Consider the following 22,891-nt stretch of genomic DNA (forward strand, 5'->3'; position numbering starts at 1 on the left):
TCGAGTCTAAGGAAATTGTTATGGACCCTCATCACATAAATAATAACCTTAGCTATAATCTACCGGACTCTTTCAGCTCTGCTATCCGATATCGGTACACTCGTGAAATCAGATGCACACAGCTGCTTAACAATAGAACTTCAACATGGACTGTAGCTATAGTTCAAAACTAATTGAATTTTGAACTGTAGCTACAGTCCGTGTTGAAGTCGTTTGTATAGTGATATGATGTTTCTTATAGTGTTTATTTGCTTTCTATGTTCCCATGCCTGAAAAAGTCGGACAATCCGATGAAACATGTTGCGTTTTGAATAAATTTAATTGTTATTCTAGTCTCGGTTATAGTCAGTATATATAAATATGAATATATATATATATATACACACACACTGTGACAGAAGCTAACTGATACTGGGTTTAATAGGTCATGATGATATAGATAGTTAAACCAACTAGTTTTGCCACATATGCAAGTGCCTTCTTCTGGATTAGGAAGAACAAAAAAAATACAATAACTAACATAACCGAACATGTAGGAACCGTTACACAAGAGTAAAAAAAAAAACAGAAACGTGCTGTAGGGAATCTGGGACAGGTCTGTCACTGTTCAGTAGGTATGCATGATAGCTGTCAGAAAAGCCTAATGTGTGGAAAGATCTAATAAGTGACTTCCAAATATTACATAAAATCATTCCCTGGTTTCTGCTGAATGTACACCAAAGAGTCTACTTTGGTGGATAACCATCAGAGACTCTTTGATGTTGCAGGCAGTGAAGATGTCTTCTATAAGGCATGGATCTCTTGTCCCATTCAATATTGTAGTGAGTGTGGGAGAAGCAGAAAGTTAGACTTGAGCTGGACATCTCTGTTGTTATTAACATCTCTAATATGCTCTCTAATTTCCAAACTTCTAGATGTTTGTCCTATGTTAGCAAGGTCACAAGAACATGGAATACTGTAAACTCCAGGATGTTTATTGAAAGTGTTGTGGTCCTTGTGGTCCTTAGAGCTCATACAGCACAATGGGCTTGAAAGCCACTCTTATGTCATGAGACAACTATACAACTGATTATACGTCCAAGATTTCTCTTTCACTCCATTAGATTATGACCCTAGTTGGAGACAAACCAAGAAGAAACCAATAATCTTTTATGCAACAGGACCACATAGCCTATAGATCTTATAAAAAAGTTGAAATCTATGCATCCCTGAACTCCACAATTATATGGACTGCCCAAGGTATACAAGACTAATATTCCTCTTCAGCCTATTGTAGATGGTATTAGCTTGCCTACTTATTTGTTATCAAAACACCTGGCTAATCTTCTAAAGCAGAGCTTCCCAAACTGTGGGCCGTGGCCCCCTTGGGGGGCCGTGAAATAATGAAAACAAATTTAAAATGTTTTAAGACTAAGTAGATTTTTTTATTTTAAAAGAAACGTATTTAACTTTTATTATTTATTATTTCTTTTTTGTTATTTTTTATATTTTAATGGAAAAATTCACACATTGGTGTTGGTTCACAAACTTTGCTTCCTGCATATTTTGGCGCTTAATGAATATTAGTAAATATTGCTTATTCATATGTTTCATTTCAAAGCAGTGGTTAATTGTATTTACTTCGGATGCCCTCCAGGGAAGTTCCAAATCTTCCTGTCCCTTTCATCACGCGTTCGTAATCAGGGACTGTTGATATTGACTTTATATACATATCAAAACTCGTTTTATATTATCACTATCATCCGAGCTAGTTTTCTGTTACCAATAAAAGTTTCGCATATACTTCACACATGAAAAAAAAGCTTAAACAAGTTCATGTGGGGAGATAGTAACTCGCTTGCAGTGGTAAACAACACCCCTCCTTAACAGCCACTATACTGCAGAGGCAATAAAAACAAGTACTTTTATTATGCCAGTGAATAAGGTATGAGGAGTCTGTGTAATATATTTCTCAACAAATAGTGCAATTAGAGACAACTGGGATAAAAACACACTAATTAATGAATCACATGTCCCCTCATACAGAAACTATGCTATATAGGCTGAAACAAAACCATATGTTGCATAAGCAAACACAGTATCTAACTAAAAACTATTGTTGTTAATTAAATGTGTGTGAGTTCGATTTCCCAAGGCAGCAATAAAATTCAACCGAACATGTTAAAATTCGTAAAAGTGTTAAAACTAAGTAATATATATATATAATGAATGTTATGGCAGTTTCACATATGGAATTTGGTTGAAGAGAGTTAGCATTTCAACTCAATTGTCAGCTATGCTTTTATCTTTCGGTTGCGCGATCTTTTGTTAATACCGCACCAATCATATGCATGTTTTAATAACCTGCCTTTGCTGTCTGTTTCGCGTTAGGCTAAATTACCGTAAAGGGAGTCACAAAAGAGAAAAATGTTCCTGGTCCGGGGCCCTTATTCAGGTAATATTCACTAATTTCATGTTATCAGTCTGTGGTGTGCCAGTATCGGTAAGTGGTGATATTATTTGATCTATTCTACGTTAAAAAATTTAACCCTGAGATGGATAAGTGGCTGATAAAAAATATAAAAAAAATCTCGCGAACAATCAGAAGAAGCAGAAACAGACTCAAAAAAAAAAAGGACAGTATTTCATATTTTACCAGAACAGCCCGCATCATCTTCGTCTTCAGAACCAAACGGTAAGAGGCAAAAAATGTAATATATGCATTTGATTTTTGCAATATTCGCTGTGTATGTTTTGTATTGAATATAAATACAATAAATATAATAATAATATATCTCTCTATTACGATTTTGTTTCGAGGGGGGCCGTGAAATATTTTAATTTTTGCAAAGGGGGCCCTGACATCCAGAAGTTTGGGAAGCACTGTTCTAAAGGACCACATTAGATATATAGAGACTCTTTCATCAAAACTTGCAACATTTTATAGAACTAGGAGAAATTTCTATCTTACCAACAGAAATTCCAGCTAGTCTAGATATTGTATCTTTGTTCACAAATGTTCCTGTAGATGAAGTTATGGTACTTGTAGATGGTCTGTCTGTTCCCTCCTGACATCTATCAACTCAAATTATTTGTGATGGAATTGGAAAATCTATAAACACCTATCTGGCCTTGCAATGGGAAGTCCTCTATCTTTTCCATGTGTTGACTTATTCCTGGAAAACTTTGATAAAGATTTCTTGCTATCTACAAATCCAAACCATCACTTTGGTGGAGATAAGTATATGACATATTTATAATCTGGAAACACAGTGAGTTACATGATTTTCTTTCATCTATTAACTCTTTCTATCATAAAATGAAATTCACTTTGGAGCTTAAAAATGAAGGAAAATTATCTTTCTTAGATTTTTTAATTTTGAAAAAATGCAGAAGGAGGCCTTCATAAGCCCATTCATACAGTTGTTACCTACATTTCTCTTCACTGCATTATATATCGAAAAAATTAGGTATCGTCTTCACCAACTACTTGCAAGCAATGGATATTCTTAAGAAAATGGTACAAAGAATACTATTCTCTACTCCTTCTCCACAGCAAATTCCTGACATTCACTATATGGCCTTGGTTTCCATCACTTATATTGGTAGACTTTCTCTCGAAATCACCAATCTCCTGAAATCTCATGATATAAGAGTGACTTTCAAGCTTTTGTGACTATATGAGCTCTATTTCATTCAGCTAAGGACCACAACCCTTTCAACAAACATCCTGGAGTTTACAATATTCCATGTTCTTGGGACAAACATGTAGAAGTTTGGAAATTAGACAAAAAGAGCATATTGGAGACATTAAGACATGACAACAGAGAAGACAGCTCAGGTCTAACTTTCCACTTCTCCCACACTCACCACAATACTAAATGGGACAAGAGCTCCATCCCTTACATAGAAGACAGCTTCAGTGCCTGCAACATCAAAGAGTCTATGATGATTATCCACTCACAAGGCCCACTCAAGAGAAACCAGAGAATGATTTTATGTGATATTTAGAAATCACTTATTAGATTTTTCCACACGCCAGACTAACTTTTCTACCGACCATTATGTATACCTGCTGAACAATGACCGACTTTGCCAGCCTCCACACAGTATGTTTCTGTCTCTTATTTTTATGTAATGGTTCCTACATGTTCAATTTTAGTTATGTAATTGTTCATGTTTACCCTTATCGTATTTTTTTGTTCTTCCTAACCCAGAAGAAGGCACTAGCATATGTGGCAAATGCAATTGGTTTAACTATCTATATTATCACGACCTATTAAACTCTATGTCAGTTGTCTTTTGTCACATTCATTTTTTTTTTGTAGAAAAATCTACATACTCATCACATATAATTCTTGAGCACAATCTCAAACTTTTTCAGACTGTGGCATACTGAGTAATAAATTTCTGTTGCAGCACACTTGTGTTTTTAATGCTGGAACTCTCATGTACCTAATTAACCATAAATTTATAGTATTTTACAGTTTATATTATAATGACTGTATTCAAATTCCATTACAATGTTTTTTTTTTTTTTTAGTAAGACATATATATATAAGCTTGCAGTACTCGATGGCATAATCATTGTCATATTACTTGTGGTCGGTTGGCATTAGTATATTTTCAAAATAAACTAATGTTACATAAATATTAAGCTGGTGAAAGTTTTTAATTGTATAAATATGCAAAAGTGTATTGTAATTTAAGCAAAAATATTTTTTACTATTAAAATATTTCGGCACACCTCTGAATCTCTCGTAACACACAGTTTGAGATACACTGCTCTAGCAGATAATAAATGCTCATGTCAATCTACAAAGTAATGTTACTTTCCTGAGTCCTGAAAGAGCTCAAAAGTTATCTAATCCTTATCCCTACTATTATGGTAATACATGTACTACAGTTGATCCTTGAAGAAAATGGGCTTGAACAGCAGGGATCAACTTATACGTGGTTTTTTATGAATAAATATATTGGAAAATTTTGTGAAGATTTGTGACAAGTTGAAAAAAGTACTCGCATTCAACCATGTAGCTTAGAAATATCAAAAAAATTAAGAAAAGTTAGGTATGTTATGAATGCATAAAATATATTAGTCTATTTTATAATTTACTACTATAAAGTATACACAAATCTAGTATAAAAACTTAAAATTTACCAAAACTTATGTACATAAACACTTACAGATTGTGCATGGGCATTTACAGTCAAGAGAAATGTAAACAAATGTAAAGATGCAGTGCTAAATCATAACTGTTATTAATTAGTTTAATTAATTAGCATAAAATAATTTTGATAACGATTCATTCATTAGTACATAGGCTCGGCTACTGTGAAGCAATCGTATCGATTGCACTAGTCTACCATAAAGCAATCATATTGATGCATGAATTGTTATAGCTGTAAATAAATATGAATTTTTTTTTGCATTGTCTTTTCATTTTTGATGTCTAGTATTAGTAATACATATAGCATCTACAGTGTTTTGTATCTATTAAGACAATACTGATGTAGGTACTGACAGACATACGATTCATCTTGTAAAGAGACGATGTAAACTTGCGGTATTGATAAATACAGTACATTAATGTAAATATATTTTCACTTCCTTATGATTTTCTTTAATAACATTTTCTTTTCTCTAGCTTACTTTATTGTAAGAATATAGTTCATATACATACATTCCATATAAAATATGTGTTAATCGATTGATAATGTTATCAGTAAGGCTTCTGGTCAACAGTAGGCTATTAGTAGTTAAGTTTTTGGGGAGTCAAAAGTTATACACAGATATTTAACAATACAGGAGGTCAGCATCCCTAACCCCCATGTTGCTCAAGGGTCAACTGTATATGCTTCCAATTTTTTGTGGGTGGAATTACACATTAAAAAAAGAGGGGAAAAGTAGAAGTCCCTGAAGCCATCCTACATGGTACCAGCAAGAAATTGTGTGAAAGTCATTCTATTGGAGAAGAAACTTGTACAAGATTATGGTTTGAGTTACCGAGGGAAGTGACTTCTAGAGTACTCTTTAGGTAAGAAATGGTTAAGAAAAGATCAAAGGTGTTGGGAAAAAAATGTGAGGAGAGTGCTAGTATTTTGGTTGGTGGTTTAATTTGCATATCATTTCATTTCTTACAGCAAATACTTCCACATCTCTTTCAACTTGAAAAGAATTGGAAAGGAGGAAACGACCTCACTGTCTGACTAGTTGTACTATAAACAGCTTCAGAGAAAAAGGCTAAAGCTTCAGAATTGGAAAATGAACAGCGAAGACAACAGATGAATGTAACTGAATGGAGCAAGGAAAATCTTAGTCTAAGATGTTTAAAAACAGGAAATTCTAAATTTGGTTTATTTTTTATTTTATTTTATTTTTTTTGCATGGAATATTAGACTGCACAAACACACAGTACTGTCCTTGTGATGGAAGGAATCATATATAGTGCAGTTTGGAAAGTCTAGATATATATAATGGTTTTGTAATTTACATTTGAGAATCAGTCAGAAACAGGAGGCTAAGTCTGAAATCTGTAAATGATAATGATATCAATTGTGTTTGTGAATGTTGGAAAAAGTAGATGAGGAAATTTTTATTCACAGTGACACTGTTTGATTTTCCATGTTCACTCGTATGAAGAACTGAATATACACTGCTTGGAAAGAAGTCAATAGACACCAATAGTGTGAGGAACAAACAGCCATGGCACGCACCTTAATAAGATGTAGAACTTCCTTTCACGGCGATGACTGCAGAATTCCTACAGGCATATGATAGCAATCAATGGGAATTTTTAACCATTCTTCCTGTACACATGTAATGAGGTCCTGGTAATACAGGTTGTGTGGGAGTGAACATCCCTTTACCTTATCCAACACTCCAGTTCATCCCATATATGTTCAATAGGATTGAGATCAGGTCTTTGTAGAGTCAAGTCAAATGTGATGACATTCATGTCCACGAACCATGAAGTTACAGTAGCAGCCTTATGACAAGGTGCTTAAGGTCTTGCTTAAAGAGATAATGGTCCGTTCCATAGAAATGCTACAAAGTAGGAAGCATTTCATTGTCCAGATGTTCAAATATCTCTTGGAGTTCAATATTCAAGGCACCAAAAACAGAGGTCTGAGGCCAAACCAGGTAAAACAGAACTACAGCATCATGCTGCCATCTCCGAATTTCATAACTGGGGTTATGCACTCTGGTAAAAGATGTTCACCAGGCATCTGCCACATTCATCCATCTGCTTGGTAGAGAATGGAGGTGATTGGTTGCTTCATAACTTAGCTTCCCAAGCTTCTGACTTCCATGTTCACTTGACTGAAGAATTGAATATACACTGCCTGGAGAGAGAGAGTCTACTTGAAGCATTGGCATTATCCAGAATGTTCAGATACCTCTTAGAGTTGAATGTTCATGGCACTACAAATAGAGGCCAAGGCCAAATCAAGAAAAACAGGATCACCATCATATAGCCACCTCTGAATTTAATAGTTGGAGTTACCCATTATGGTAAGAGACATTCACCCAGTCATCCACCACACCCATCCATCTGCTCAGTAGATGGTGTAACATGATTCAAAATTCCATAATGCAGCTTTGCAAGCTTCCATGTCCCACTGTAAATGGTATGTTGTACCAACAAATGTTGGTTTAGGTAATGTGGGGTTTGCATAGTGGTCCTACCATGGAAATCCTGATTGTGAGCCTTAGTTCTGAATATTTTTGTGCAGATTCATGTTTCAGTCGATGCCCAGAACTCCACATTGAATGTGCTGGCTGATGATAGCAGTTTTTACATATTATCCTTCACAGCACCCTATGGTCACTTTCAGTGAGTGTGGTGGGTAGCATTTGCAGATGACTCTCTCCCAGTATGGTATCATTGATTATTGACCCTGGATGAAAGAATTTGTCAACAATCTACTAAAAGATAGGCCTGCAACAACATGGCATCACATAATAATGTCTCTTTCAAACTCCATCAGTTCTCTTTTTGCATCCGTTTCACCTAGACACAGTTGCACTGACTTGGGAGCATCACATTCCACCACTTTATACTGACTATAAACACGTGACTCATTACATGGCACCTTGCCTATTGGGGTGTCCATTAATATCTTTACAAGCAGTGTAGACAGTACTGTCGACAGGGTGTAGCATAGAGGCAGCCTGCCTCATGGTGCGGCGTTCGTTCAGCTATATTGTGGTAGGCAGCGTGTTAGTGTAGCAAGTGCAGAAAGAAGTTTTTCCAAGCTTAAGCTGATTAAAAATTATTTGAGAACAGCAATGACCCAAGAAAGATTGGTTGGTCTAGCAACTATATTGATAGATATAGTTGCTAGACCAACTATAGCTTATAATTTAAGCAACTATAGACCAACATAGCTTATAATTTAAATTTAGAAGAGCTTATAAACAGTTTTATTGTGAGATATCCGTTACAGCAAACATTTAATTAATATTATTATGCAATCATTTTGCATTAAACAAAATAGAAATTTGAGATTTTATTATATTTTTTGTCTTATAATCCATCAGGGGCAATATTTAATTGTTTGCCTCAGGGCATGATCTAATCTGGCGATGGTCCTAAGTGGCATGGCTGTGTATGTGTCAGCAGAATCATGCACCAGCTAATCAGGAAAATTGTGTTGTGTACTATCTGCTGTAATGCAGTCTAATTAAAGATGGTACTGCTTTCAGAATAGAATCAGTGGAATAGAGGGAGTCTGCATGATGCACTACAGATGAGAACATTTAGGAATGGAAGGTTATTGTTATTGTCTGTTTTGTTTCATGAGTAAATTTAATTCTTAGAGGGAATCTAAGATTTTGGAATTGAAATTTTATGAAGAAAAATATGGAGATCAGATCAGACCCATCAGAGCTTGGAGAAGTCATCATCAAATTCCTGCCATGTACCCTCAAGGGGTGTACAGGATATGACAGTACTACATGAAAAAATTACATCATTACTAACTTCCTATCTACAATTTTCCTCCAAATCAGTCTGTTTCTTGTCAAGACTCCAACATTATCAGATCTTATATTTCTATCGTCTAAGGCACTTTGTACCGTATCAATCCACCTATATCTTGGTCTTCCTCTGGGTCGTTTTCCTGCCAACCTGGCAGAGAACACTTGTTTTGCTAATCTTTCCTCTCCCATTCTATTTAAGTGACCATACCACCTGAGATTAGCTCTGCTAATGCATTCCTGGATGCTGACAATGTCAAGTTCTTTCCTAATATCCTCATTTTTAATATGATATTGCCATTGATGCCATCTGTTCACGCCTCTAATCTTTCTCAGGACTCTCATATCTGCGGTCTCTAGTCTTTGGTCAAGTGTTTTACTTCTGACTCAGCTCTCAGATCCATAAGTTAAAACTGGTTTGAACACTGTCTTGTATACAGCTAATTTAATGTTCCAACTAATTTCTCTCTTATTCCATATGAATTTATTCAATTGACTTCCCACCATACCAGCTTTGCTGATTCTGTTGTCTATTTCTATATTTAATTTACCATCTTCAGTAAAAATCGTGCCCAAGTAGCTGAAATGTTTTAAGAGAACTTGTTCCACAGGTTCTCCATTCACAACACAGTTGACATTTTCAATGATTCTGCCTATTTTCATTGTCTTTTTATTGCTGACCTTCATACCATGTCTATTACAACAGCTATTCAATTTAGTCAGAGAATCTTGCAGACTTGTAGCAGATTTATTTAGAAGTATAACATCGTCTGCATAAAGCAAAGAGCTGACATTAACATCTCCAATTTTGATATCATGTTTAATACCACTTTCCTTCATAATGTGATCCATATAGATAATGAATAACAGAGGGGATAATGTACATCCTTGTCTCACACCAGATTTAACATTAAACCATCTTCCTGTACTTCCTTCAATTCTAACTGCTGACTTACAACTCAAATAAAGACTAAGTATTGCTTGATATAATGCTCCATTGACACCATATAACTGCAGTGTATTGAATAGCTTCTCTCTTGGCACTTTGTCATATGCCTTTTCCAAATCGACAAAACTTAAATACAGATCTTTGTTATATTCCCATGCTTTCTCGACTATTTGTCGTAAAGTGAAGATCTGATCCTGACAGCCTCTATTTGGCCTGAATCCAGCTTGTTCTTCACCAAGCTTTTCTTCCACAATTCTTCTCAACCATTTCTCAAGTATACTTGCATAGATCTTGCCAGTAGGGAAAATACCTCTGTAATTCTCACATTCAGTTTTATTTTCCTTTTTATATATGGGTACTATGAGAGCTCTACTCCAAACATCGGGAATTCGTCCCTCTGTCCAGGCTTTCTGAACTATGCAGTGCAGCCACTGTAAGACTTTTATACCACCATACTTCAGCATTTCTGATCGAATATCATCTACTCCTGCTGCCTTTCCACATTTCAAGCCTTTGATGGCGTTTTCTACTTCAAGTATGGATATGTATTCCTGACTGCATGCCTGATCAGTGTTTTTTTATCACTGTGCTGTCATCACTGCTTGTTTCATTTAGCAGTTTTTCAAAGTAATTATTCCATACTTCAAGGATATCTTTTTCTCCAGTTTTCATGTCACCTTTATCATCTCTAACTCCTTTTACAGCACTCTTTCCTCCATTCCTAAGCTTCTTCAACAACCTCCAGAATATTTTGCCACCTTCTTGATATTTATTTTCTATATTCTTGCCAAAGTCCTCCCGTGACTTTTGTTTAGCTAGTTTTACACACTGTTTAGCTTTCTTACATTTGTCTCTGTATTCTGTAAGAGTAAAAGCTGACTTATTTGCCAGGAACTTTTGATGCTTTCTTCTTTTCCTTCACTGCATCTTTAACTTCCTGTGTCCACCAGGGAGTTCTGATTTTTTTATCCTTGCACACAACCTCACCACATGCCTCTCTGGCAGAATCAATCAATGTTTTCTTCAGAGTTTGCCACTGAATCTCCAAGGTTTGATTCCTGTTCTCAAACTCTTTCATTTTCTTTTCATATATACTTTCTAAACATTACATATACAGGCATACCTCGATCACATGACATGTTAGGTTCCATACCACAGTTGCATGGCAAATTTATTGCATAGAGAATTACTACCTCCCCCCCCCCCCCACAATACACACTTGTAGATGTGTGTACAGGTTTAATAAAGTTCTTAAGTGATCGTATATTCAGTAAATGAAGCAAATAAAGCATTAATTTGTCAGTTACACAAATGAAAAATTTAGAATAATTTCACAAAGTGAAGAGTCATAAGGTGGTGTTACTGTAGTAGATGGCTTAAGTGGTAGAAATAGGCAACCCCACTGGAGTTTCTTCAGTTTGTTTGTATAATTTATTTCAGCAAGAAGGGTATCCTGCATGTATAGTGAAGTCTAACAATTTTACAATATCAGGCAAAAAAAAAAAAAATCATTATGTAGTAACTATAATGTATCAATAAAAGGATAACATCCCAGTTGAAGGAAACACCAACAGCCTGCTGATTACAAGTCTGAGGTGGCTATTGCCACATTTGGTTCCTAGAGAAAGGATTCCAGTTTTGCCCCCCCCCCCCTCCACTCAATCTTTCAACATGCAGTATAAGTGATAATCTTGAAGAGCATGCCAAACAAATATAGAGATCCAAATCTCCCCATTTATAACTTATTTTAACAATATTATGATACCAAACCAACTAAATTATAAAAAAAAAAAAAAAGATGTTTATTCACTGGCTTATATTTCTCTGGATTTCAAACCAGCATCATCAGAGCACATTACATGTTATAGTTAACAAGTGACCATGAGTTAAGTGAAATAATTTAAATTATAATAGACAAAAGATCTTAAGTCATAATGTGGTACCCTCTAATGTTGTAAAAAAGAAGTATTATAAGTATTATTTCTGGGAAAACTCCCATGTTGCTCCTCTTAAAAACTATTATTTTTATGGCTATTTTGCCTGCTTTTGTTTAGGAGTGCCCCTGTTTTAATGTCATTGGCTTTTTACTCAACAATTCTTAGGGCATTACAGATGTATTTTAGCATAATAGAAGAAAATTCGCACATACCTTTTCTTGGATGCTGTTGCCTGACTTCTTTCTGCGGTGTGCATACTTCTGCTGTTATGGTGTTGAAAGGGGAGTGGGGGGGTTAGCAATGTGGGAGAATTAATTTTGAAAAAACCTGGGTTTTTTTTCAAATTAATATATATATACATATATCATTTTTAAGAGTGGGCAGAGCGCTTTTTTTGTAGGGTGGGAAAAAGATGAAAAAGAGGACTGAAAATAGCAACTGTTTTTTAGAGGAAGGGTTTATGGGAAAAGGGGGGGGGCTGGGGAGAGGGTTGATGGGGTGCGTAGGTCGTTGTCTGAACTCATGAAGGAAGTGGATGCTATGTCATGTCGGCTTGGTGTTTCTGCCTTTGAAGTGTTTGTGTTATCGCCTATTGGTCAGAGTTGTGACCTAATTTTTATGTTGTGACGCTTCCAACACTCGGAGATTTATGTAGGGTCGGTGATCACTGAGTTCTCGTCACATTTTATGGCTATTATTTTTGGGAAATTAATGCAATCATACTTGTTCAAGTTAGGAAAATGCTTCATAGTCCTGGCTGACTCTAAAAATAATTTTTCTGACCTGTAATGACTTCTATGAAGCACATTCATTTCTTCCATCTAATCCTGTGTAAAGGAGTGTTCAAAGCATGGTCTGGCAAATCCAGACTTGCCATAATAATGGTAGTGAATGTATTTTAAGATAACAGTCTCCTAAATTTTTAGAAGACCATAGCTATGTAGTATTTCTCTTAATCTGAACACGTATGGCTATGTTAATCTGCTAAAAATTTGGGAGACTGTTATCTAAAGATCAACTCCTACATAGCTGTAATACTTTTTTTTTTTTTTTACAATAGAATGTGCCAAATTAGGACTTTAGATTTTTATCATTACAATTTGAATTATTACTTACTGTTAATACATGACACTTACTCATTATCATGTATTAACTGTAACATGCAATGTTCTCTGAGGATGTTGGCTTGAAATCCAGCAAAATAAAAGCCAGTTAATAATTTTTTTTTTTACATATAATTCAGTTGGTTTGGAGTTGTAATACCATTAAAATAAGTTATGAATAATATTCAACACCTAATTGTTTCTATTAGATTGAAATCTCCCCCCATTTTTGGGAGGGGGGGTGTAGAGCAGTAAAACCGTTCTGCAGGCTGGCTACCAGATAGTATGGGACCAAACCAGAAGGAATGCATTTAGAAAGTTTCCCAATCAGCTGGCACATAATATCTCTATGCTGCCAGGTCATACCTGGAATGAGGTTGTGTAATGGTATGTGATAGGAGCTGCTGAGACCATGTTACAGCATGAAGACTGGATCCTCTCTCTCTTTATGGGCAATATCTCTAACAGAGTATCTTACAGTATGTTCCCCCTGCTTTTTTTCCCCCTCTTCACATTTGTAATACTGGAATGAGAATAAAACTATATATGTGTCACTGTGATTAAATTAAATAATAAATCTCCCTCAACTATTCCCCCCCCCCCAAATCAAAAATTCAAAAACTCAAAAATCTCTTCTGCATTCACTTTATCAACATTCATGGTATACACACCAACCTAAATCATACTGCACCACCTGCAGACATCCAAACCCGATCTGTTTTTGACCGAATCCCAAATCTCTACCAAGAAATCATACAGAGTGTAGAAAACTTAACCAAACCTAACCTTCCAAACTACACCATGTATAATAGGGTGGTACTTGGTGGTATTGCCACAGGGTGGTACTTGCGTTTTTGTGCCTGTGCACCTGAGCTTTCATTGCCAGAGGTTGCCTAATCTTTAATCTCACCTTTCTGACTTGGTGTTGCATAAGATTTTCCCTGCCTCATTAGGGCTCATTCATCTGCTGTCTTTACCATTCCCCAAATTCTGAAAATCATTCTGACCTATGAGTTTGATTTCCTACAATCCAGATTCCCTAACAGTCAAGTCATCTTCCTTGGTGACTCCAATTCCAACCATTCTAACTGGTTTCTTTTTTCTAATTCCACTGACGAAATTGAAAGAGAACCACAAGTAGTGTGGCATTAGTATTATTTCCAAGACTCCATGAAGTCTAAAGATTCATTGCAAGAAGTCAAACACTCATAAATCACAATGACTATCATACCTTTTACTGAAGACATTCCCCACCTGCCATGCAAAAAAATCTCCTTTTCACTTCCTTACTCATATGACCTTCATACAATTTCCAGGGATGACCTCTCATTCTCCCATTATTCCGTGCAATGATTCCTCCCTCTATCTACATATACCAGCCACTGAATTAGAAACTTTTATTTAATGTAGGTATTATTTCCATGTTACTCCTCTAAATAAATATTCATTTTTTAATTAATTTTATGGCTATTTTTGTTTAGGAGTACTCCTTTTTATAATGTCATTGGCTTTTTATTCAATTTTTAGGGCATTACTAATGTTTTAAAGACAGAAACATGAAGAATAATTTTGGACATACCTTTGTAGAATGTTCCTGGTTGTCTTCTTATTCAGAGGCAGCTGGCATATGGCGATATACATTTGTACTACTACTGAAGTATGACTGAAAGGAAGGTGTGTGTGGGTGGGTAGGGGTTGGAAATGTGGAGATGGAGAAATGGGGAAAATTGCAGGTGAGGCAAGAGGTATGTGAATTTTACCTGGGTTTTAAAGGGTGGCTGAGAATTCTCTGGGAAGAAGGTGAAAAATAAAAAATGTTTTGGGAAAAGGAGGATAGAATATGATGGAACAAGATTAGGGGTGGGAGTAAGCTCTGAAGATGCCGCACTGTTGAAATGGCTCACACTCCATTACTCCCACCCCTAATCTTGTTCCAATATATTCTATCCTCCTTTCCCCAAAAAATTTTATATTTTTCACCTTCTTCCCAAAGAATTCTCAGCCACCCTTAAAACCTGGATTTTAAAATTTGCATACCTCTTGCCTCACCTGCAATTCTCTCCATCTCCCCCCCCGTGCACACACACATACACCTTCCTTTCAGTCATACTTCAGCAGTAGTACAAATGTATATTGCCACATGCCAGATGTTGCTGAATAAGAAGACAACCAGGAACATTCTACAAAGAAATGTCCAAAATTATTCTTCCCATATATTCTTCATGTATCTTCATTTTAGGACATTACTAAAACATTAGTAATGTCCTAAAAACTGAGTAAAAAGCCAATGACATTATAAAAAGGGGTACTCCTAAACAAAATAGGCAAAAATAGCCATAAAAATTAACTTTTATTTAATACTGCATTGGACCTTTTTTGGCTCAAATTACAGCACATATGCAATCTGGCACAGATTCCACAAGTCATCGATTGCATCTACAGCATACCAAGCATTCAACAGACAGTCCTTTAACTGGTTCAAATTTGATGGAAGAAGACTTTGCTCCCAGATTTTCTAACATGTCATATACATTCTCAATGGGGTTCAGATTTGAGCTTTGTGGTGGCCAGGGAAGATAATGGAAGTCACTGTCATGCTTGCTGAACCAGTGCTCCTGAACAAAGCCATTCCATGCCCCACACTACAACATCACCTCCAGAAACTTGAGTTGTGTTTACAAGACAAGCTGGGCTCATTGCTTCATGGTGCTCCCACCAAACTCTCTGCATACCATGACTCATCAGAACACGACTTTTTTCCAGTCTTGTAGGCTTTAGTTACAGTGTTCCTGAGAACACTGTAGATAAACTTTCCAGTTCTTTGCAGAAATCAGTAGTTTCTGTATAGGTATGCGACTGCCAATACTGATCATCTTCAATTCCCTGTGCATAGTTCAGTGAGATATGGGTTGGGTACAGTCTTCATTAAATGCTTTGGCCAATTGCTGCGCACCATTTATCCATACATGCCTTCTCAAATGATGATCTCATTCCTGACAGACTGTCTTAGGACCACAGTTAAGCCTCTTAGACAAGAAACGGGTTTTTTACCACTGATTAAACACCTGTGATATTTCACTTTTCAAGAAACCAGTCTGTGCTCTGCTGTTTTCAAAATCATGGAGACAGCCAAACAGGCACCACAATAAGCACTTTATCAAACTCCAAAAGATTCTTTAAACAATAAATTACACGATAACCACAGTAATTAACTTTAATGAAACGAAAGTACAGATATTTCGTACTGAAAAATAAGTACACCATCAGTGTGTAGAAACAAGCAAATCAAAGGAACAGGAATACAAGGTACATACAGCAGTCAGTGGTTTACCAATTAAAAACTGTTACCGTGTGCTAGAAATTAATATTAATAAATAATATTATTAAAATTATTATTAAAAACTATTTTTGATGGTTACATAATATAAGAGTCTCCCAAACTTTTGGAAGAGAGAGACAATCGTTCCAATTCAGATTTGGCTGATGTAAAAGGGCTTTGCAACTTACTTTGAAAAGGCATTCATATTTAAACCTGCTTCTTATGGAGAAGACAAGCTTTATCCCACTGGATACTGAGTTTAGTGTCAATACTATGTTGTGCCAGACCAGACTTTTGAGGTTTCATGTATTCGATATAATATTGATGTTCAATAATTCTTTTTTCCACAGAATGGTCTGTCTGCCCAAAGTATGTTAGATTACATTCTCAAGGTATCTGGTAAATGCCACCTAATGATAGAGGTGACAGTTTGCATTTTGTAGATAGCAACAGGTGAGAAATTTTGTTGATAGGAAAATATGTGGGAATGAGATGATGCTTCTTCAGAATTCTACCATATAGTTCAGAGATGCTAGAAATATAAGGGATTTGAACCCTGCAGTCTGTTGAAGAATCCTGAGGTGTTGGAACATAGGAGTCAATTATCTGTTGGATTTGATTAGGGTTGTAATCATTAGATTCCATTAACGTTTTGAGGGAGAGGAGCACACCTTATGTGCTCCATTAATTAAAGACTTGATAACACCAATTTTTTGAGAGGTGTGATTCGCAGACTTTTGATGAATGTATCTGCTAGTAAAGGTAGGTTTTTGATAAAGTTTTTGGTGTTATCAGTCTTTAATTAAAATGTGTGAAGAACATTTTTTTCCTGCAAGCATGGTATCATGTTTTCACATAGCAGTTGCAAATAATGCTGTGCATTTATTGAGTACATCTTCCAGCCCCTTGTTGCACATGGCTCTTCAAAGAAAAAATTCTCTAAGGAGCAGAAACATGGACAATATATAAGGAAAACAGTAGAAGGACTAATGTTTTCAAAATGTAGATGTACAGAAGAGTATCAAAGATTTCAGGGATCCAGAAGAAAGGAAATGAAGTTTTGAGATGGCGTGTACTAAAATGGAACCAATAAAGAATATACAGGTATCCCTTGCTTAACGCAGTTTTGCTTCACGCAGATTTGATTATCACGATGAAATTAATTGCGGCAATCCCTTGATATACGTGGCAAAAGTTTTGATTAACACGCCTTTAAATTTACCATGCATAATCATGCTCATGCCATGAGGCTGCTAGCCTCATGGTCATCCAAATTCTCTTAATGATCTGTGTGAGAATGTGAAAGTTTTATTTTTCCCACCAAATACAACATCATTGTACAACCCATGGACATGGGCGTAATTGCAACTTTCAAAGCTTATTTTCTTAAAAAGCCATTCTCAAAGGCAGTAGAAACAACAATAGAGGAAAATGTGATTACACTCCACGAATTTTGGAAAAAATTTAACATTAAACACGCAATTGAGAACATTCGTGACTTGTGGGAGCAAGTGTCTTCTAGTTTCATGAAAGCTGTATGGAAAAACCTTCTGCCAGAATGCACTAATGACTTAGGTTGTTTTCAAAATCCTGTGAACAACATGGTCAAAGAAATCGTTGCAATTGGTGAAGACCTCAGTTTTGATGGTGTTGATGCACAAGATGTTAAAAAATTATTGGATTCAAATTTAAAAGATTTCAGTGACAACGATCTTCTTGAAATTGAACAACACACATATGAAGACAACGAACAAATAGAATGTGAAGATGAAGTTCCAAAGGAAATAATAAAAGAACTGGATGGAATATTTTGCAGTTTAGAATCGCTTAAGCAGCAAGTAATGGATATGGATCCAAATGTTAATCAAAGAATGCTTGTTTGCCGAGGTCTGGAGAGTCATTTTGCTTGTTATCATAGAATTTATGCTGATAAGAAAAAAACTAAAACTGTTCAAATGACTCTTTATAACTTCTTTTGATTAAAAAAATTGCCATAACTAATGTAGGTATAAATATTTATTAAACATTTACTTTGCATTCATTTTTTATCGCTTTCCTAAAAGAGTACCATATAAAATGAACTATTAGTACAGTAATTGATCAGGGACGAATTGTACTTTTTACCATTCATTATTAGATTTGATTAACGCGATTTTGATATACGCGGTGACATCGAAGGATTAATTAACCACGTTAATCGAGGGATACCTGTACAAAGAAAATATCATATATGGGTTATAGTGTGAGGCATGAAAGTATTTAAAAAAAATTATCAGAGGGAAGAATTTAGAGAAAATAAAAGAAAGAAAAACAACAGCACACATGGTTCAAAAACATAAAGGACTGGTGGAGTCTGAACTATGTAGAAAGCAAGAGGGTAGACAGAAATACATGGAGATCAATAATAGCCAATCTCCTGGATGACAATGGAACAGAATTTTAATTTGTTTCTTTATAAAGCAGTTGTTCAAAGATTAGAAACAGCACATATGAAAGTTTTGAGAAAAACTGGTAGAGCAAACAGAATGCATCAATGGTAGCATCATATTAAAACTGAAAGTATTAGGAAGGAACTTGCTATTGTTAGCATTCAACTATGTGTGAGCAAAGCTAATCTAATATAGTCACTTTGGAGAATTTATAGCAGAATGGAAGAGGAAAGGTCAGCAAAGATGTTTGATGCTAGGATAGTAGAAAACTGACCCAGATGGAGGAAGAGCAAAATCCCTTAAGAGTACACACATCAGGAATTTGATATGTTGACTACTCAACATATCAAATTTAATGACAAACATATCAAGTTTTTTTTTTTATAATGCCTCTGAATCGGGAATAACTGGAATAAAATTTTGAATTAAATTTTAATATGTATTTCAAAGCAATAAAAGAGAAATTTAATTTAAATTCTACATGCATATTTTATATAAATTATCCTCTGTATACACACACACACACACACACCTCGGTAATGGACATTTTCCACTTAGCCTTTCATCTTCTGCATACTTCTTAATAACTTCCTGAAATCTATGAAGTAATGATGTAACAGCTAATTTGTTCACAATTCCACTATCTTGTTCATCTTGAAGTCCACTTTCTCCTAGAGTAACACCTTCTCCAAGAAATGAAAACTTCAGAAGGGTTTCAAAGCATGCCTTTGCAAATTCTTCTCTAAGTTTACGACTAGACTCTGTATCTACCAAAATACATATAAAGTGTGTATCATGAAACTTATACCTTCTATCATCTAATTTTATATTTAGTATCTGTTTTGCATTTTTAAGTCATAAAATCAAATTAAAATTCCTCAAAATTGATAGTTTATCAATTTAAATATGGCCTAAAATTCTTGTTCATCTTTATTTTTTCTTTTAAATGAGAGCAGAATCAGCTATATGCAATTAGTATGAATTATTAATTTATTTCTTAACACTTTCATACAGATGTTAATAAGATTAAAACTTAATACAAGATTAATCAAGGATATTCTATACCTTACACTTTAATCTGATTTCCTACATTTCTGTTAATGTCATATCAGTTTGAAAACACAATCAGTTCACTTCAAGACTTCACCAAGTGAAGACGTGTGATTAAGTGTTAATGGGAGTTCTAATGTTCTTAATCTTTGTGGCTGTTTCCTTGGCTTCCAAGCTAAAGTGTGTGAGGAAGCCCAAAGGCCAATCATAGCTTTTGCTGCTTACTCTGTGAAGGCTGACCAAGAGAGTAACCTAAGTGCCTCATTGTCTGATTTACTACACAGAATATAACAACCAGAATGGCTTGACTAATGTTAACCATATGTAGTGTAACTATAATAGTTGATCACATCCAAGCGAGGAATGGCACCTGTGAAATTAAAAATATGAACTTCATTCAAAAAATAAAATCATTTGATACTACCACACATTTCAAACAACTTGGTGACTTCACTTTGAGAAATAACACAAGAGAGAGAGATTAACTCAACAACTTTGCAACCATCAAAAACAACAATAGGGCATACACAGCAATAAAAAATAAACTGATTTTAGAATTAAATGAAGGAGTTAAAATAGAAGACATTCCTTATACCATCAGAGTTTAAAAGGTAAACAGCTGTGATTCATAGGGTGGCTACCATACTGCTGGCATTTCTGCAAATATTGTGTCAAGCTAAAATGCAAAAGTGCTACCACGGAAAATTGTATGTGAAGCATATATGACTCTATCTGGATGCAAAATGATGAAAGCCACTACATGAAAGAACAGAAATACAAGATACAGAAGTGAAGGAAAAATATGAAGGTGTGAAGAAAGAAGATATACCAGAAGTGGATGCAAAAGAGAACATTTGTGATATCATTGAATACTTTGAAGAGATTGTTTATATAAAAGGAGAAATCTCACAAGAAAAAGAAACTGGCTAGCTACAGGAATGCACTAAGACTTCCTCCAGTGTTAGAATGTAAAAGGGGAAAGCAGTGAGAAACAAAATGGTGAAGCACATACATCAGTAGAAACCAAACCTCAAACATATAAGTGAAATCAGTTATAATGAAAAAAGAAGAGGAAATGTAAATGTGTGTGCAATGTCAAATGGAACTTCTAAGGAAAAGTAGAGAAGAGAAAAAAACTATAATCATCCCAATATCACAAGGGCAAGAGGCAACTTAGATCATCGGTAAACAAAGGATAACAAAACAAAGAAAGCTGAGAACAGTATAAACTACATGCAATGAAACTGATGAGTTTCAACTGTAATTGGTTAAAACAAAGATACTAATAGAGCAAATTTTTAAATCATTCCCAAGCATTACTATGCTACAGGAAACAAAAAATCACATCCTACAGCCTACAGAGAAACTAGGGGAAAAAAAAGATTATTTGAATACTACTCCTAATACATGAAATGGCATTCAAGAACACCAGAAGAGAATTAATGACACCAACAAAATGAAGATCCTACACTTAGCTACTTTCCCACGGAGTTGCCTTCAAGCACAGAACACTTGAGCCGACTTTGTATGGGAAAATAAAGTATGCCTGTTTATTAACATTTATGGACTAACATTTACAGCAAAAAACTGTCACTGTTGCAGGAGACCAACATGATAAAGATTAGGAAAAAATTCATCCAAAGCACCACCAAAAGGACACACTATAGCCTTCTAGGACTATAGGCTTTGCATCTCAGGAAGAAGGAATTTACTAATTTCACTGAAGAAAATGAATCCAACTAACAGAATTTAACTTCTAAACTACAGAGACATCATTGTAAACAGCACAAAGCATGTACCTGCAAATGATATTCAGTAATCACTTTATGATAGTAATTGAACTACAATCCTCCCAGAAACACACACACACACCCACCAAGAAAGTTTCTAAATAGAAACTTTCTGCTCTGAAAATTCAATTGTCAACTAGCTGAAGATGAAGAAAATTAAAATTCATTGATAACTGAGGCATCTTTCAAAGAAAGTTTTAAAAATGCAACAATAAAAGCTAGTAGTAAAAAATGCAACAGAAAAAAGCAGACCTAAACAAACTACCTCGCTTATAATATGTTGAAAAACCAACACAGAGGCCCAACAGGAAACAGCCTAGATAAAAGACAAAATCAAACATTAGCAATATCAGGGAATGAAGGTGCAATGCTACAAGCACATTTAAGAGTAGAAAAACAATGAGAGCAAAACATTAATGGCTTGGCTCTGAAGAGTAGGAGTGAAAATACTCCTACTATACAAAAGTAAAACTCTGTGGAATAATCAAAACTGTTGCATGAGATCTGTGAAACACTGAAAAAATGAACATAACAGATTCTTTTCTCATTCTCATTCATACTTAAGATAATCCAGTGAAAGGCAGAAGAAAATCAACATCCTGATAACAACTGCAAAATGCAAGCAAATAATGAAACAACTACCAGAAAATAAATCTCCCAGAGAATATGGCTTAATGAATAAATTCTACAAGTTTTATTTTCAAACATTTTAAAAATTTATTTATGAAAATAATCAAAGTATGAAATCAAGTAAGGAAGAAGGCCTGAAAAATTTAATGATGAAAAGTAAATATTACCCTAATTCCAAAAATTTCAAACCCAGAAAAATTCAAGCACATAAAAAAAGGAGAGAGAGAGAAAGATACTGTTAAACATAGATTATAAAATTATTTCTAAAATTTGTACAAACAGAATAAAGAGGTACCTACAGAAATAGTATCCCTTACTCTGACCTGTGTTATTAAATGATGAAATATAGCTGTTACAATTACACACTAAGATGTATATATGATTATCATATATATTTACATCTCTGAAGCCTGGTGAATGCAGATAGTGTGAATGAATTCAAGAGAAATTATGATAGGTGGCCGCCTCCATATATATATATATATAATAATAATAATCAGCTGACCAAAACAAGCTATCCCTCCTATGGGCACAGACATGGAGAAAGCATTTGATACCAAGAGCCATTCATTCATCTAAGGAAACAGGATTTGGGCCAAACTTTAAGAACTTTCTGTACACTTTTTTTTTTTTTTTTAATGAAAATGCTGAAAGAGAAATTGGGCATTCAGGAATAAGAAGTCTACATCATTCCAAATGAAGTGCTCTTTCAGCAAGGAAAC

The 22,891-nt window shown here is 35.0% G+C and overlaps 1 protein-coding gene across 1 annotated transcript in view; it reads right to left on the reverse strand.

The window, feature by feature from the left end:
- Positions 1–22,891, reverse strand: part of mon2 (Mon2 homolog, regulator of endosome-to-Golgi trafficking) — a 749,535-nt gene that overhangs the window by 15,399 nt on the left and 711,245 nt on the right. The window contains exon 34 of the mRNA XM_090397718.1: positions 19,232–19,466. Within this exon, the coding sequence (XP_090253844.1) occupies positions 19,232–19,466 (235 nt within the window). The remainder of the gene's footprint in view (positions 1–19,231; positions 19,467–22,891) is intronic.

The sequence above is a fragment of the Typopeltis vanoorti genome, chromosome 1 (genome assembly GCF_054136105.1).
Source record: "Typopeltis vanoorti isolate ZY-2024b chromosome 1, IOZ_Tvanoo_1.0, whole genome shotgun sequence".
NCBI classification, from domain to species: domain Eukaryota; kingdom Metazoa; phylum Arthropoda; class Arachnida; order Uropygi; family Thelyphonidae; genus Typopeltis; species Typopeltis vanoorti.